This window comes from Mytilus edulis, chromosome 7, assembly GCF_963676685.1.
Source record: "Mytilus edulis chromosome 7, xbMytEdul2.2, whole genome shotgun sequence".
In the NCBI taxonomy this organism is placed as follows: domain Eukaryota; kingdom Metazoa; phylum Mollusca; class Bivalvia; order Mytilida; family Mytilidae; genus Mytilus; species Mytilus edulis.
In genome coordinates this window covers 34010709-34028197 of record NC_092350.1, presented here as the reverse complement: position 1 = coordinate 34028197, position 17489 = coordinate 34010709, and the positions used below count along the sequence as shown (strand labels likewise).

Sequence of the window (17489 nt, the reverse complement as noted above, 5' to 3'; positions counted from 1 at the left end):
GTACTTCACTAAAAATTTGAATTCGTGGGTTACCTGTACACACGAAACCACGAAAATGTGTATCCAACGAAAACTAATGAATCCACAGTATTTGCTTTATATATCAATCGTAATGATAAGAAATAACACTCTGGAAAATTTTGCAATTATTAATCTTGGTACAATGTATCTAATCCCACATAACATATGGAAAATGCATTGCTTTGTATCGTTTCTTTTATGTACTAAAATTGAGAAAGGAAATGGGGAATATGTCAAAGCGACAACAACCCGACCACTAGTAAATAACTGATATATTTGAACAAAAAATAACCAGTTGAAACTAACTGACAATCAGAACATTATTAAGACTTGTTTTTTTCCCGTTAACTAAGGTTTATGCTGATCCATTAAAGAGGTAAATAAAATATATAATTTTATTGAAATTTATATAATAGATTAAGTATAAGTTATTTTTTACGTAATGATAATACCACGTGTACCAAACAGTCCAAAAACTCAAAAAGAGTTACTGCACTTGCGCCAACAAATAAACCAAGTGCTCCTCCAACATCGCCTGAAAATGTAATAAATTGATAGAAACATATAACATTAAATTAAAATATTGAGAAATAGATATAAAACTTTTTTAATATGTATTTGAGTTTTTAGGAAACAGGACTTAAACATTTATTTATCGCAACAGACTGGAATGGCCATGTAGCGTATTTTTTATTTGAATTTTTAGTAAATCTTTTAAATTAAATATGCCAGGAAATGATTGATATGAATGTGAGAAGTCTAAATAAAAATCTTGATGATTTCAAACTTATTTTATACAACAATATTTTGTTTATTGTGAGATTCGTGTTGCTCTGTCTTTAGTTTGTTGTATTTATGTACTGTTGTTTCCTAAACGTTATTTTTCTCTTTTTTCCATTGTTTTAAGTTTGTTTTCGACTTATGAGTTTTAGTATACCTTGGTATGAATTTTGAAAAGAACAAAACCCATTGTCGGTACGCTGAATTTCGATTGTAATTCCGACTTCCGAAACTAGCAATACAAAAATCTGTTTTTTCTTCTTAACATGCTACTTTATGACCGCAAGAAACCTTTAGTCCAATTAACGTAACATTCCATAAAGGTTTAATAAATTAATTGATTGGAAACCAATTGTATTTTAACGTTTAGTGCAAATCAGTATTTTCATCCATTAGATAAAATACTTAAAATGAAAGAAACGTTATCAATATATTTCTAATTATCATAGAATCTTATAAAAAATAGTGTTTTGGTATTTAAAAAGCTTTTGTCTAAATTGAAGATCTAAATGGAAAATGGAAAACGAGCTTAGTCCTTTCATCAATAAATTAAGAAGAAAAAAACGTATTTTATTCTTAAATTATATGATAATGTTAAAAAAAAAAAAATAATAAATATAGTGTTTTGACATAAAAAAAAAAAAAAAAAAAAAGCTTTTGTCAAAATGTTCGTAAAATTCCATTTAAGTTTGACAAAGTTATCCATGACCGAAAATTGTTGAACTGATACTGTATATAAATGTTGAATGGAAAACAAGCAGAGTCCTTTTATTGATACAAATAAGACGAAAGGAAAAACATATTTTCAAATTTTGCTCTAGAAACCGTTTATTGTTATAAAAAGCTTCTGTCCAAATTTCTTATCATTGCATGCAATATTCAATGTGTAACGCGTTTTAATGATATGTACTTTAAATGCAAAACAAATATGTTACAGATGTGTCATGCTGACCTTGGCTAAACATTGAAATTAAATATCCTTGAGAAAGGTGTTTCTCCAATCCTTGAAAATTGGATCATACAAAATGAATGAATCCATAGTATATGACACCTTTGTATTTTTTCATTTGTTTTTCAATACTTTTATTTTGCAAACTTATAATCAACAATCAATGTATTTGCAGAATCAAGGCAATAGTGGCTTATCGTTGTTCAAATCGATTAGTTCGATCAAGAAGGAAAAAACCGAGGCAACAAATTGTAATATAGAAAATCGAATGAACACCAGATTGTGACTTCCAAAATTCTCATATAATTGGAATTGAAATGACCTGCTTGTCATATAATAGGGACAATAGGTCGTTATTATTTAACCAGGTTCAACTTGCACTTTGATTTACATTAGCAATTGTATCAAGTTTGGAATGTGACTGTCAATTATTTCAATCATTTGACTTTCCTTTTAAGCGACTTATATATGGTGTAGTATGCTTTCCTTTTTTCCTTGGTTTTTTCAACACTTGATTCAAATTGTATTGCATGTACCTAAAGCCTTTTCTAAGTATAAATACACTATTTTCCATCTATATATTTATATAACTCATAAATCTAAAACAAACTGACAACGCCATGGCTAAAACTGAAAAAGACAAACAAACAACAGCACACATGACACAACATAGAAAACTAAAGAATAAACAACACGAAAAATACACAGAAAGAACATTGAAGTCCATTTCCATGATACACTGTTTACATGTGTAGTATATGATTTAAGGACTTTCACTCAGCCATACGTTATTATCATGGGACCTGTTATATTATATAGACACTTAAAAAAGTCCTCTTTCATATTTTATGAACAGGTCCCTATTTTACGTATTGTCCTCGTCAAAAAGTCCTTATATGATAAATATTTGAAAAACGTCATCTGTTGTTACCTCTATTTGGATACTTACAAAAAAATGCCCATAAATCATAGGCTTCTTGTTGTTTTATTTCCATAAAGCTCAGCTCTCTGAAGAAAATATCTATTGGCAAAAAATTGGTCCTGCAAAAAAAAAAATATTATAATAAATTCGTGTTGTGATTTACAATTAAAATAATCGTCAGAACTTGTGTGGTGTCCCGTAAAGGTGGACAAATGGCGATATGATGTACTGCTGAATTGTATTACATATTTGACATGATTTTGAACAAAAACGTTTCATATTTGTTTTTGTTAAATCTACTTTTAATAGTAGTAGGCTGTACATCATAGTGATTTGAAGTATTCAAAACTGAACAAATGCATTAGTCAATTCGTCAAAAATATTATACTTATTTCACAAAAGAAACGCCATGTAGCCACACAAAAAACGTATATAGTATAAATTGTAAAACTAAAAACTTGGACTTGAGCTATATTGCACATATAAAACTTTCAGTGTTGAAGAAAAGAACGCATACAATATTTCTTCAACGTTTTATATCATATAGAATTATCAAGAAAAAACATTAAGGGACCAGACCCAATTATATAGCTGCATATATGGTTGTAATCACATTACATGTAGTTTCATTATATTTCAAAACTTTGACTGTGTGACAATAACTGAGAACTTCAATATAGAATACGAAGTGAAGTTAAATAAAAATAAAAAATAATTAAAAAAAAATGATAGTAACAACTAATAACTTATCTTAAAAAAGGAACATATCAGTCAAGATTAACATTTATATAAAAGATTAATTAAAACCATTTCGCTTTTATGTTTTGTTCACTAAATATCTAAACTGATTTAGAAATCATTTGTAAAACTCACTTGTTAAAGTTATCATCAATTCTCGTTTGCTTCTTGAATAAATTCAAGTCTTCATATAACTCATCAAATCGTTTTTCTAAATTTGAAACACCATACACGACATCACTTGGTCTCCACCACCATTGAGCTAAACTGAAAATGTTACCAGATCCTCCATATCTAAACCCATTTTTAAAATATGTGAAATGAGATTTTGAAAAAATGGATTTGTTCACTGAATTATAAAACGTCTTCATATTTTCATCGTATTTGATCACTCTCCAGATATCGGCTATTGGCTCTTTATTTTCGGACAATTTATCATATACAGTATTTTGTATTCTTTTTAATCCATCAAAATCTGATACAATTCTATCTATGCTTAATTTGGTTAAGCGTGATTTTCTATACAAATCATCTTTAGTAATATTCGGTTTGATCAAGTAGTCTTGTAATAACAGTAAAAACTCTGTTAAATCAGGCTTCTCTACAAGTTTTGTTTTAAATTGGTTATATTTTTTCAAAACAAATTCCATTGATTTTAAATACTTATCTGTCAAAGAGGTGAAGTTTTTATAATTTGTTTTTAATATTTCAACTGGTCTATCAAGACATTCCTTATAGAAAACACGTTTATTGTACAAGAAAGCTTTACAGTTGTCTTTGTAATTTTTACTGACTTTAGACATGCGCTTTTCATTCAGATTTCCAGACTCCATCACGCTCTTTAGCAACGACAAGTATTCATTTAAGCTCACACGTACACTTTCAATATCTCCACTTACTGCTGACGAATATTTCTGAGAGTATTCAATATAATGGCGCATGGAATCTCTTAGTAACTTTTTTGGGACAATAAACATATTGTAGCTCTCGCTATAGTTTTTAAACGAGTAATGAAAAATAGGTTTTCCTAAGCTATACGATTTGAAAAGTGTTGATATGTTATCAGCAGCGTTGTCAACATTTTCCAATTTGCTTTGAAGAAACAGCTGTGTTGTGTAAAATAAAATATTTGATTTGCTCTCACGATTCTTCACGGATAAGGACATTAACGTATTTTCAACAATTGATCGGATTTCATTGTATCCTTGACACACATTTGATATCGTTTCTTCTTCCATTTCTTGACGAGCCAAAATAAAATTATATTCTAAGTTGTATATCTGAAATAAAAACAATTCTTTCATCTTTTCTATACATTTCCGATCATACTCTAGCATATTTGAGAACTTTGTTTTCCATTTATACATAAGCATGTCATGACCAATCATCAGTTTATAGTTTTTATACTCCTGCATAAAGTTGCTACGTATTCGATTGAATACTTTTCGTCTGACTACATTCTTTCTGTGTTTTATTTCAACTGCTTTTAGCACTTTGGCTTGTAAAGTGAGATTTCCTTGTATTTCAGTGCCACTAGAATGAATACTTGTCTGTTTATTTCCATCATCTTCTTTTTCCACGGTTGACGCATAAGACATCAACGGTTTATATAATCTGGCGGAACAAGGTGCAGGGCAGTTGCAATGCAAATTGTAATCAAGGTATGCCAAATCTGAAAGCAGAGGTAATCTAATAAACACATTTATTATCTTAAGACTCAAAGGACATTTATTAAATCCACGCTGTATTTTTGTTTTTAATAATTATCTATGTTACTATCATCTTGATATTTTATAGTGCCCTGTTCAAATAAATTACAGAAAAAACAAACACTCAATAACTTTACTCTAGCACGACGCTTACTTTACTCTTTAAGAAACTGCCATTTTTTTCGATTCGAGCTTTTCATGTGATGTAAGTTAGGCTAGGATTCATTGTATTGGTTAAAAAGTAAAATCACAAAAATACTGAACTTAGAGGAAAATCAGTTCAGAAAGTCCATAATCACATGGCAAAATCAAATAACAAAACGCATCAAAAACGAATGGACAAGAACTGTCATATTCCTGACTTGGTACAGGCATTTTCAAATGTAGAAAATGGTGGATTAAATTATTGTGTTTAGTAGTGATTTTTGTTTGTTTGTATGAGATTTTTTTTTATCATTTATTATTTGTCACTGTTGTTTCAATTTATTTAAGTTTTTTTTTACAAAAGATAACGTTCTGATTTTATATACAATGTATACCAAAACAACTTATGAAATAGGAAAACAAAACATTATAATAATATAAGTAATTTATGAATGTGTAATTATGATATTAACAGTATCAAATTTACTGCTAGAGATTTGCATTTCTAGAATTAATTTCCTCTTCAGTGATGCTCGAACCCAAAATACTCAAATCCCAAATCTAATGTAGAAACATTGAATGGTTGATCATACCAAAGAAAGACCCGAAGTATAGCAAAATTCAGTAAGGTTACCCACTCTCGTTTTCTGCAGCAATATTTTAGTGTTTAGCTTATACAGTTTTCAGTTGAAGCACTTATGATAGGAACCAATTTGGTTATATATTGATTGATTAAATATATACTTAATAGTTCCAACTTGGTCTCTCATAACTCTTCATCTTGTGTTTTATTATGCTGTTTTGTTGCATATTTTATATCTTGGGAGACTGTAATGAAGTTTATGTCTCGTCTTGTCTATTTAATAAATGACTGTAATATTTTTTCTGTCTATGAAGAAATGACATAAAAAAATGTGGTGCACACTTAATAACCAGCATAGCGGGTTATTATAAAGTGTGCACCATATTTTTTTGTTATTTCGAATAGAGGGATACATCATTTCTTTATTATTAAATTCTAAATTCTATTTTAACCCGGAGTAAACCCTAACAAAACGTGAATGATGTCACGGTCACATGACTAAATTATGTCTATAGGCTAAAAAACAAATCAACGTCATCCAATCAGAAGACGCGTTACATTCAAAATTAATTATCTGGTTTGATTATCTAGTAAGTATGAATCATTGAAATTGTGCGATTGTAAAAAGATCAAATGAGCAGTGATTAAAATTGTTGTTAATTTGACAATAACAGATTAAAGAAAATCGTAGATAAAACTTTGTGAAAAACAAATATGAAAACTTTTTTAATGTTAAGTGAGAAGAATGCAAGAATACTGTTTAAGAAAAATAAAATTTTCATTTGTCAGAATATAATTTGTGTTCTTTATCTTCCGATGCAGGAATGCAAATTCATATTCGTTATAATGATTTAAAAGTGGAGATGCAAAACAGGCAAAATTCAATCATAATATTACAATTTGTTCTTTATTACAATTCATTACTTCAGTATATATTATTCTTATTAGAATGTTTGCTATATATTCATATTGATATCTTGTTTGACAATTAGTTCTACAAATATTTAATGTCTAATAGCTTACTATTTAACAACTTACCATATTTTTTCTGATAGCAATGCAAGTACTTTTTAATAGAACATGGCTCGATTTTATCTGAAATATTACATTATGTTAGAACTAAAGCATAACATACACACACATTAATAAACAACAGTTGTGTTTTTAAGAATAAAAAAAAACTCATATCTGTACATTAATACATAGGCTAGCTATGTTTTTCAACATTTCTATTTTCTTATCCAAAAAAATCACAAAATCCATAGTTACTACATCATGTACATGTGGTGCATATCTTTAAGTAAACAAATATAAATATAGAAAAATGCCAAGGAATATTGGCAAAGGATTGTCGTGAATTAGTTTTTATCTACAACTATATTCCTTGTTCTCTTTAGAATAGTGTATCCGATTGAATAGTTTGTTTGAATTTTGCTTCACTTATATCACAAGGTATAGTTATTGTGTATTTGAATGACTTGTATGTACTATAAGCCTAGTCTTTGGTCGTTATAAAGCCAACCGGCGTGGATAAAAACTTCACTATGTCAGTAAACCCGTGTTTTTCAATATCTTAAGTCTTCTTACATTTATGAAATAATACTAGTTTCAGTCTGTTTGAATTCTTCATATTGTCGGAAAAACATCTTCTGTACCTTTTTATGGTTGATATTATGTGCTACAGTTGAGTACGGATATTTTGAAATTTTTATTGTAGCTACAATCTAGTTATATTCCCCCAAGGTTTGACGTCGACTCGCAACGAATAACGCGATGGGTACCACTTACTAAACGGGAACTGAACATCCTCACGAAGTTCACAACTGTTTTTTTGTGGAGTTTATTTTGCTTAATATTACTTTTATATTAAGTTGTGTACAGTTGGCCGTTATTTGTCTTTCTTTTTTTATCATTTTGCCAAAGGGCTGTCTTTTTGTATTCTACTTGTAGGGTTCCCCCCTTTTATTTTGTATATAATGCCTTTTTATGAATAGCACTGCAATATAAAAATAACACCATTGTACCAAACATTATCTTTTCAAACCAGTTAAAAAATGAATGTGAAAACTATTTCTTAAAGTCAATGCAATGTACATCTTCAATATATAGTTTACAACATAGAATATCAAGAAACGTCAAAGTGACCATCATAAGTGTTGATGATGCCTATGTAATCATTCTTAAGGACATTTCAAAATTTTAAAAAGAAAAAGCCACATCCTTTGGATATATCGATCATTTATCAAGCCTTTTTAATGAGGTCTATATTGTGCTTATATGTTAACACACCATCATACTTTCAAAGGAATATAAAAGAAGTAACAACAAGAAAAAAACAAAAGGATATTTCGTTCTACGATATTCTAGTAAGTAAAAGAGAAAAAAAAGTGAGGTCTATTTACTTTGAACATGTTTTCCAGAAGAAGCATACACAGGGGACTCTGCTGGTACGAATTCTGGTTCCCCTATATCTATATCTTCTTCACCATCTTCTTCATCATCTTCTTCATCAGAATCTTCATCATCAGAATCTTCATCATCAGTTGGCGATTTCAAATCTTTTCTGACACTCCCAGTTGGATTTTTCGGTTGAACTAAAAATAAATAGAAAAGAACTGGTATGATAAAAACAAATCATGGAAAAACTGCTTAAAAGACATCAAGTGAAATTGTTTGTGATTACAAAATTTCTTTACTCTCCCAATTTTGTGTATCAAATGATGTCTGTTATACTTGTCTTATCAAATTTAAATGCATACAAAAGTAATAAGGATGTACATTTTGTATTAAACACAATATATGCCTTTGGCTTTCAGTTTTGTTATGGTACACCGTCTCCGATAAATTAAATACTAAAAAATACCCCGGCACATGGACTTCCCTAATGACAAATACACCGGCAGGGAAAAGAAAATCTCAATACATCGAAATTGGTGAAACAAACCATGTCTCTTACCCAATCAAACTACAGTATTATCACATAAGGTGGAATAATAACTTATTACTTTTGACTTTATCAGGTATTAATCAGTAAATAATTGATAAGCTACTACGTAGCCTTCAAATATTGATATATATGCGTATCATGCGCTTAGCACTGCTATATATCATGGTATACAATTGTCCGTCAATACTATAAAGGTAAAACACAACTATAATACTTCTAACCTGAACACAATATTAACTATCAACTTTAAAGAAGTTTGCATTTTTTTTCTTTGCCATTTTCTCATAATTGATAATAAAGTTGACAGAATTCAAAGATTATAACAAATAATGTTTATAATTAGTTTTTATGATCAATATTGATGTTTGAAACAATTTAAAATACATTTTGTAAACTGAGCCAAAAAATGGGAAATAACTCTCAACATATTTCTTTCAACAGTTTGATACATTGGAGACAAATCAGAATTTGTACTTTATCATGCAAATTTTTTAAATTTATAAAAATTATAAGCCTTATTTTTAGATGAGTTTTTACAATAATGGGAATATGGTTTTCTCAGCGGAACAAGGTGTTCAGTGTTCTGATGGTGTTTTTATTTTCTTAGAGTTAAATATTGGTTTATCTTTAATTTTTGTCGAGGATTAATTTTAGGGTTTTCTGAATTTCTTTTCCCAATGAGTTATATAAGGTGTTCCTTGTTTCTGGGAAAGTTTGCGGATTACAATGATGAAACCCTCATTTTAAGTCGTTGTTGTTCTATCTTCGGTGTGCAGTTTTTATGACATTTTGTAGTTTCAGAGTGGCTATAGTTCAAGTATGATAGAACGAGGTACTATGAGCACAAGGGTTTCTAACCCATTCAAGGAACCGGAAGTTGTGGATGCTTTATACTCTTTACATGACAAATCTGTCGTTGATACAGCAAATTTCTTGTTTTTTTGTGATAATAATCTTATTTCGTTGAAACAAAACACTGATTCGATCAGATACAGAAATACAGGGATTTTTTTAATCGATAACTGTTGTTGAGTTTGAAGGATTGATATTTCAACACACTCGATTATCGAACGGAAACTTATTGTAAACCCTTACTGGCCAATATTTATTTGTATTCGTATGAAGCAGAACTTTCGGAATTCTTAATTTTGGCTTTCAGATATATTGATAATGTCCTTCAATGAATAACCAATATTTCAGTCAGTACTTATATCTCATATATATCTCAGTGAACGTGAAATTATGGATATTACTGATACTGGAAGAACTGATTCATGCCCTGGTCGTTTCCTTAATATTGACACCGATGGACGACTTCACACTAAAATTTATGACAAACGGGACAATTTTAACTTCCAAATCATAAATTCCCTTATTCTAACATTATACGGACCTTTCTATACATGAGTGAGGACCTTACGCTGGAACTGTTCCAACAAAGTTATAACTCATAAAGAGGAAAGGTTAAAAATGACACTCCATAAATTTTTATGGACACAATCCACGCATTGATTGATATATACGATATGTCTGTGACTTAACTATATAATGACAATTTTACCACGTCTAAGATCGTGGTTTACCATTTATGTCGTCTGGTCTGCCAAGTACCGATCGTGACATATTCAATTTGACCGGTTTGCAGAATTCGCAATGTTATAAGACTAATTTTGGTATACATCCAACATTCACGTTTTCAGTTATGATGTTTCGTTTGCAAATCTCGTTAGAACTTGTGCTTTTTTCTTATCGTTTGTTGTTTGAATTCTTTTTTCATTTTCTTTATGTATATAAAAGTGAAGATATCTAATCATCTAGTTCATTTATATTATTTTAAGCTTAAAGTAACTATATGCACATGATGTATTTGATTTAACACAGTTTTGATTTAGAAGAAAAACCGTCATGAATGGAAAGTACAAATAATTGCAGCACTACAAACACAATTCTATATAAACATTCGAACTAAAGGGTTAGAAATTACAGAAAACAACAACATTAAAAACATAATCCCAATTTCACATTCTATTTTTAGAAATTAACATGTTACGTCACGTATTGTGGCGTTGATACCTTTGTGTGTAACACGTTCATAATTTATCATGATGTTCTTGTGTACTGTTGTTTATAAATGGCAGGTGTTTTTTGTTATTCTGTGAAGTGGAATTCTTTATATGGCCATATAAGCAGAATGTTTGGCTAGCCATAAAATCAGGTTCAACCAGCAATTTTATTCTTGAAATGTCTTGTACTAAGTCAGGAATATGGCAGTTTGTTGTCAACTAGTCCGTTTCTATGTATGCTGGCGTTTGTTTTTGTAAAAGTTAAGTGGTTCTGTTGTTCCGTTGTTTTTCCCTCATAGTTGATGTGTTTCCCTCGGTTTTGGTTTGTAATCGGATTTATTTGAGGAAATCGATTTGTGACTATAATTGACCAGCGGTATACTACTATTGCATTTATATACATATGCCTTGAACATTCTATTGTAATATGATGACTTATTGTAGATTTTTATTGAAACATTTGTGTTGATTTTATTTTCTGTTATGTTTACTTTTAATATATATGAGAAGATTCTCTAAATAATCCCATTAATTCATCTTGTTATTTTGATCCAGGAAACTGGTTTACCTTTTATATTGGCAATAATACCAAAACTTTTGTGAATAAACAGAAAATTTATTGTCTATTATTCCAAATGTTTTGTTCAATAAGTCATCATTCCTAGAAATGATATGCAAAATAAAAAGCTTGGCCAATAACACCAAGAAATTAGACCATACATTATTATGCATATGAATGTGTTATGTTGACCTGTTCTGATTTTAAGTAATCTCGTTCCTGTGTTGTCGATGTTTTTAACTATTTAGTATTATGTAGAAGCAAGCATTGTCAGCAACCCAGTCATTATAGTTTGAAAACAAAAGAAATAGATTGTCCGTCTATCAAAAACAACATCCGAAATTGAAATGTGCAATTTTATATGATTGCCAGAAGTTATAAATCTGCCAGATTTAATTTTTTATCCAAAAAAAACAGACAACGCTTCACTTAAAAGCTAGACACACTGTCTATATTTTAACCAAATTGTCAGATATTTATAATCACATTTTAAGACTTTAATAATAAACCTGTTCTCCAAAATATCTTTATAATACGAGTGAAAATGTCTAATTTGGGCAAAAAAATTGTATTATTGCTTAAGACTAAGTCTAATGTCAAACACGTTTACTGTTTCGCTTCTTTCTTAATGGTATTGAAATTTGTGCAAAAGCCCAATTACAAACAGGTTAATTATATTTGGAAGTTAGATGTCCGATTCACAGATACCATAGATTTTTTTTTTATTAAGTTCACAAAATCAAAAGAAAGCCTTATCGATTATGATTGTTAGACAAAAGCTACAAATCATTTTACCCCAAATATTGAATTGTAATGTATAAGTACTTGTTTTATCTTTTGGTATCAGGTAATTGCTACAACCACATTTTTGTTCAGCAACTCTACTTAAACATTCAAACAAACAGTCATCCTTTGTATACTCTCTGCTGTAATTGAGAGGTTTATCCTTGCAATTCCCATAAGGTTTTTGTAAACTCTCGATCTGAAAATAAACAACGTTTAAGTATATCAAAATACACTATTGAAAAAGATTTTCTGAATGAATACAATACGAAACATGATAATTGAGTCATTGTCATTTCTTTGAGAAATTAGTTATATTAAAATGATTTTTTGTCGGTGTACTGTGACATATTACCTTTCCATATACAATTTGTAATATACTGAAAACGCAACACTTGGTTTTTCAAAAATAAAATTTATATCAGAAATGATGATCTTTCAAAATAAATTGTTCTTTAAAATTTACAATTTTAACAATAGATCAATATCAAACAAAAATGTTTCATTGTCATCTTTCGGGCGCAATAGGTAAACGAAACATCCAATGTCGAATCATCAACTCACAGTCCTAACAAAAAATGTTACAATCCCATGCTGCAGCGCAATCTCGACAGCGCCGTTGAATTGACCATCCCGGACGTTTAATGTGATACCGAGGAATGTTTTTCCACTTGTCCCACAAAGCAAACTCAAGCTGACTTTATGATATTGGTGTTGGTTTTTATCGTCTAAACCATGTCAAATCTGATGCAAAAGGAGTAGGTCTGGTAAGGGCCGATTTTGGCCTCAAATTTCAGGTTCATCTGACGAATGATTTTGGACACTTTTTAAACACTTAAGTGTCTATTTCAGTTGATTCAATTCGTTAAGTGAAAGATTGTAACTTATTTACTCATTAAAAACGCTCCGATTCTAGCTTAAATATGAAAGTGGCCGCATCCGTATTCATCCTCAACCTTTGTATATGTTATGTATTATCATCAAATACAACTAACATTTCAAAATTAAGAATGAACACAAATGCGGCCACCTTCATTTAAGACGGAAACCGTCAGGAATTGAACTAAAAAGCTAATATTGTGAAGATTTCAGTAATTTAGCATGACTTAGTGATGCTAGTACCCGATATGTGTGCATTGTATTGTCAAAAACCGCCCATATTTATGTAGCAGATGCATTCTACTTACAAATAAATAACTAACAGTTTACATTTTATCAATTTTTGTAAAACGGCTATATTTTGGGGCCAAATAGTTATCAAAGGTAACAGGATTATAATTTAGTACGCCAGACGCGCGTTTCGTCTACATAAGACTGATCAGTGAAGCTCATATCAAAATAGTTATAAAGCCAAACAAGAACAAAGTTGAAGAGCATTGAGGATCCAAAATTCAAAAAAGTGGTGCCAAATACGGCTAAGGTAATCTTTGCCTGGGATAAGAAAATCCTTAATTCCAAAAAGGGGTCTTACTGAATCTACTTCTTTGCTCGATCGGACCAAAATCCGGCGAAAAGCATGACTTTTGGCCAAGACGATTGCCAAATGTGTATGTAACCACCACTGACGGTTTTTGGTACATAATGAATGATTTTTGGTCTACAGAATTCGATGTTTACGCCAGCAGGCCGTTTTGATGTCACTTAAGAAAGACTAGTGCTCTTTAACAATTTCTGCGCAAAAAGTGCTTTAATGAAATTGCTTCAAAGGTTCTACCATGACCACCATTGAACTCTCATGACCTTTGGACATCCATCAGAGTCGATATCGGATATGTTGAAGACCAAATGTATCGGTCTTGCTGAGCGTATCTTGCTTTTTGTACCCTGGGATGTTGCTTACAATTAAATGGTCCATTTTGGTTGAATTTGTGGATGTTTGGGTTATTGTGAACTCGGTTTATGTCCGTACAAAATAACCCTTACTTCGCATTTGTTCCAAAAATCACTGAACCATAAAGTTGTCGACAATTGTCTTAAAAGTCATTTTCACCCAACTGTAGAAAGTTCTAATATACATAAAATGAAAATTTAAAGATTTTTTTGAAAAACAGAAGTGTTGTGTTTTCATTGGCACAGTATATATGTTTTTAATGGTTATTTTTTATTTGCATCTTCGTCGCTTTTTTCTTCATGTGATCATGATTATATCTTGCATGCAGTGCTGGGCTGGTAATAATATTTCTCTGGGATCAAAAGTAGTAATGAATCAGCCAATATGTAGGGGTCTTTCAGTGGAATTTTTTACATAGAACCAGTGCGCCAATATGATTGTTAATTGATAAGATTATGGATACTCTGATTCCGTTGCATGACTAAACATTGCTTTGAATTCATTTGTGTGGAGGCATTCTTTGGATACTTTAATTCCGCTGTATTACTAAACATTGCTTTAGATTAATTTGCGTGAAGGCATTCTATGGATTACCCGATTTAGCTGTACTACTAAACTTTGCTTTGAATTCATTTGCGTGAAGGCATTCTATGAATTACCCGATTTAGCTGCATTACTTAACATTGCTTTGAATTCATTTGCGTGAAGGCATTCTATGGATTACCCGATTACGCTGTATTACTAAACATTACTTTGAATTTATATGTTTGGTGGCATTCAAAATGCGTATGGTTGTTTAAAATACTTGCATAATGATGCGATGTTTATCTTAATGTAAAAAAGATGGTAGGACGAAAGGACAGACGGTCAAAGGAAACACTAATTGCCCCAGTGGCCTACGATAGGGCATACAAAAGATTTAGCTTGTTTAATTGACTCGTGAAAAGGGTAACACAGTCTTAGAGGTTTGACACGGTTATTGCTCCTGAAATTTATGTTTGATTTCAGGAAATTAAAAATGTTGTATATACTCCGTATTGAATAAAATCTTTAATTAATATATGTATTGCATGCTGATTCTATATAGTGAATATTTATTTTGTACTTACGACTGTCAAATCTACTCCTATCATAGCATACGAATGTGTTGGAACAGAAATCCCAAGTTCCTTCACTCTTGGTATGTCGGTGTCATGATGGGCAAGTAGTTTAATACCAGAAGCTATATTTGGACCGTCCATGTGTTCATATTGCTCCGTATTCAAAACTAATTTTAAGCCGTTGTCTGATCCTGCAAGCAAGAATTATCTTGATACAGTATAAATTAAAACGTATGGTGTAAAGATATAATTAGATTTCATATATATTACCATGAATTTTACTTTTTGTGAGTAATTTTAAATTTACCAACATGTCTAGTTCTCTAATAATTTATCATTCAGAATAATCAGCAATGTCGCATGAAAACAACATTATCTAAAAGAAAAAAATCATTAAAGATTACAAAGTGCAGATATTTTCACGAAATTCTAACTTTAAAAACAAATGAGCCACGTAGTGAATAGGCTTAAATCAAAATATTCTCTGTACAAAGTAAACATACCTGTGTGCCATGATCGCAATTCGCGATAGTGTCTTAATTTAGAATTTTTGTCTGGCTTAAAGGTAAAACAAAGCCCTTGATCTGTTAATATAGTTTTAAAATCTTTAGCGCTACATTTTTTACCAGCAAACCTGCAACTATAAATTAAATTGCAACATTTATTAATACAATTATGAAATAATTTTATAGTTTTGCACGACGAGAATTCATTATAACATAAAAGGTATGTATGATTATAGTAAAACACATATAAAGACAACAGTAGTAAAACGCTTTTTAAAAGTCGTTAATCGTTTGAGAGAAAACAATTCAAGGCCACAAACCAAAACCGAGGAAAATACATCAATTACAAGAGGTAAACAACGGAAAAACAAAAACAAACGCCAATGCAACATACATAGAAACGAACTATTCAATAACAACTGACATAGTCTTGACATGGAACAGGACATTAAAAAAACAGATGGGTGGTAAAACCTGGTTTTATAGCTAGTCTAACTTCCCGCTTATATAACAATGAGTCGTATATAATTATAAGCAAGAGGATATCAAAACACACAGGTAAACAATTTTGTGACAAAAGTCAATTGAACAGATAAAATCATTGATTAAGGTCTATAAATCAACAACCTCAACACTTTAAATTGTATTGTGAAAATCGTTCTTGACCTCTATTTAATCATAGGAGACAACATACTTAAATTTGAAAAGATTTCAAATTATTATCAAGTTATTGCACGGCCAACCCTCTGAGTATCCTTTTTAGCTCACCTGGCCCGAAGGGCCAAGTGAGCTTTTCCCATCACTTGGCGTCCGTCGTCCGTCGTCGTCGTCGTCCGTCGTCGTCCGTCGTCGTCCGTCGTCCGTCGTCCGTCGTCTTTAACTTTTACAAAAATCTTCTCCTCTGAAACCACTGGGCCAAATTAAACCAAACTTGGCCACAATCATCATTGGGGTATCTTGTTTAAAAAATGTGTGGCGTGACCCGGCCAACCAACCAAGATGGCCGCCATGGCTAAAAATAGAACATAGGGGTAAAATGCAGTTTTTGGCTTATAACTCAAAAACCAAAGCATTTAGAGCAAATCTGACACGGAGTAAAATTGTTTATCAGGTCAAGATCTATCTGCCCTCAAATTTTCAGATGAATCCGACAACCCGTTATTGGGTTGCTGCCCCTGAACTGGTAATTTTAGGTAATTTTTGCTGTTTTTGGCTATTATCTTGAATATTATTATAGATAGAGATAAACTGTAAACAGCAATAATGTTCAGCAAAGTAAGATTTACGAATAAGTCCACATGACCAAAATGGTCAGTTGACCCCTTTAGGAGTTATTGACCTTTATAGTCAATTTTTAACCATTTTTCGTAAATCTTAGTAATCTTTTACAAAAATCTTCTCCTCTGAAACTACTGGGCCAAATTAATCCAAACTTGGCCACAATCATCTTTGGGATATCTAGTTTAAAAAATGTGTGGCGTGACCCGGCTAACCAACCAAGATGGCCGCCATGGCTTAAAATAGAACATAGGGGTAAAATGCAGTTTTTGGCTTATAACTCAAAAACCAAAGCATTTAGAGCAAATCTGACAGCGATAAAAGTGTTTTTCAGGTCAAGATCTATCTGTCCTGAAATTTTCAGATGAATCGGACATCCTGTTGTTGGGTTGCTGCCCCTGAATTGATAATTTTAAGGAAATTTTGCTGTTTTTGGTTATTATCTTGAATATTATTATAGATAGAGATAAACTGTAAACAGCAATAATGTTCAGCAAAGTAAGATTTACAAATAAGTCAGCATGATCAAAATGGTCAATTGACCCCTGAAGGAGTTATTGCTCTTTATAGTCAATT

General features: G+C 31.0%; 1 protein-coding gene across 1 annotated transcript in view; it reads right to left on the bottom strand.

Moving 5' to 3' along the window:
- Positions 1-402: 402 nt before the first annotated feature.
- Positions 403-17489, bottom strand: part of LOC139481313 (uncharacterized) — a 28623-nt gene continuing 11536 nt past the window's right edge. Inside the window, exons 4-11 of the mRNA XM_071264549.1 lie at positions 15633-15769; positions 15139-15320; positions 12241-12397; positions 8249-8440; positions 6885-6941; positions 3546-5082; positions 2700-2791; positions 403-556 (exon numbers count right to left, since the gene is read on the bottom strand). Coding sequence (XP_071120650.1) covers positions 450-556; positions 2700-2791; positions 3546-5082; positions 6885-6941; positions 8249-8440; positions 12241-12397; positions 15139-15320; positions 15633-15769 — 2461 coding nt within the window. The 3' untranslated portion in view covers positions 403-449. The remainder of the gene's footprint in view (positions 557-2699; positions 2792-3545; positions 5083-6884; positions 6942-8248; positions 8441-12240; positions 12398-15138; positions 15321-15632; positions 15770-17489) is intronic.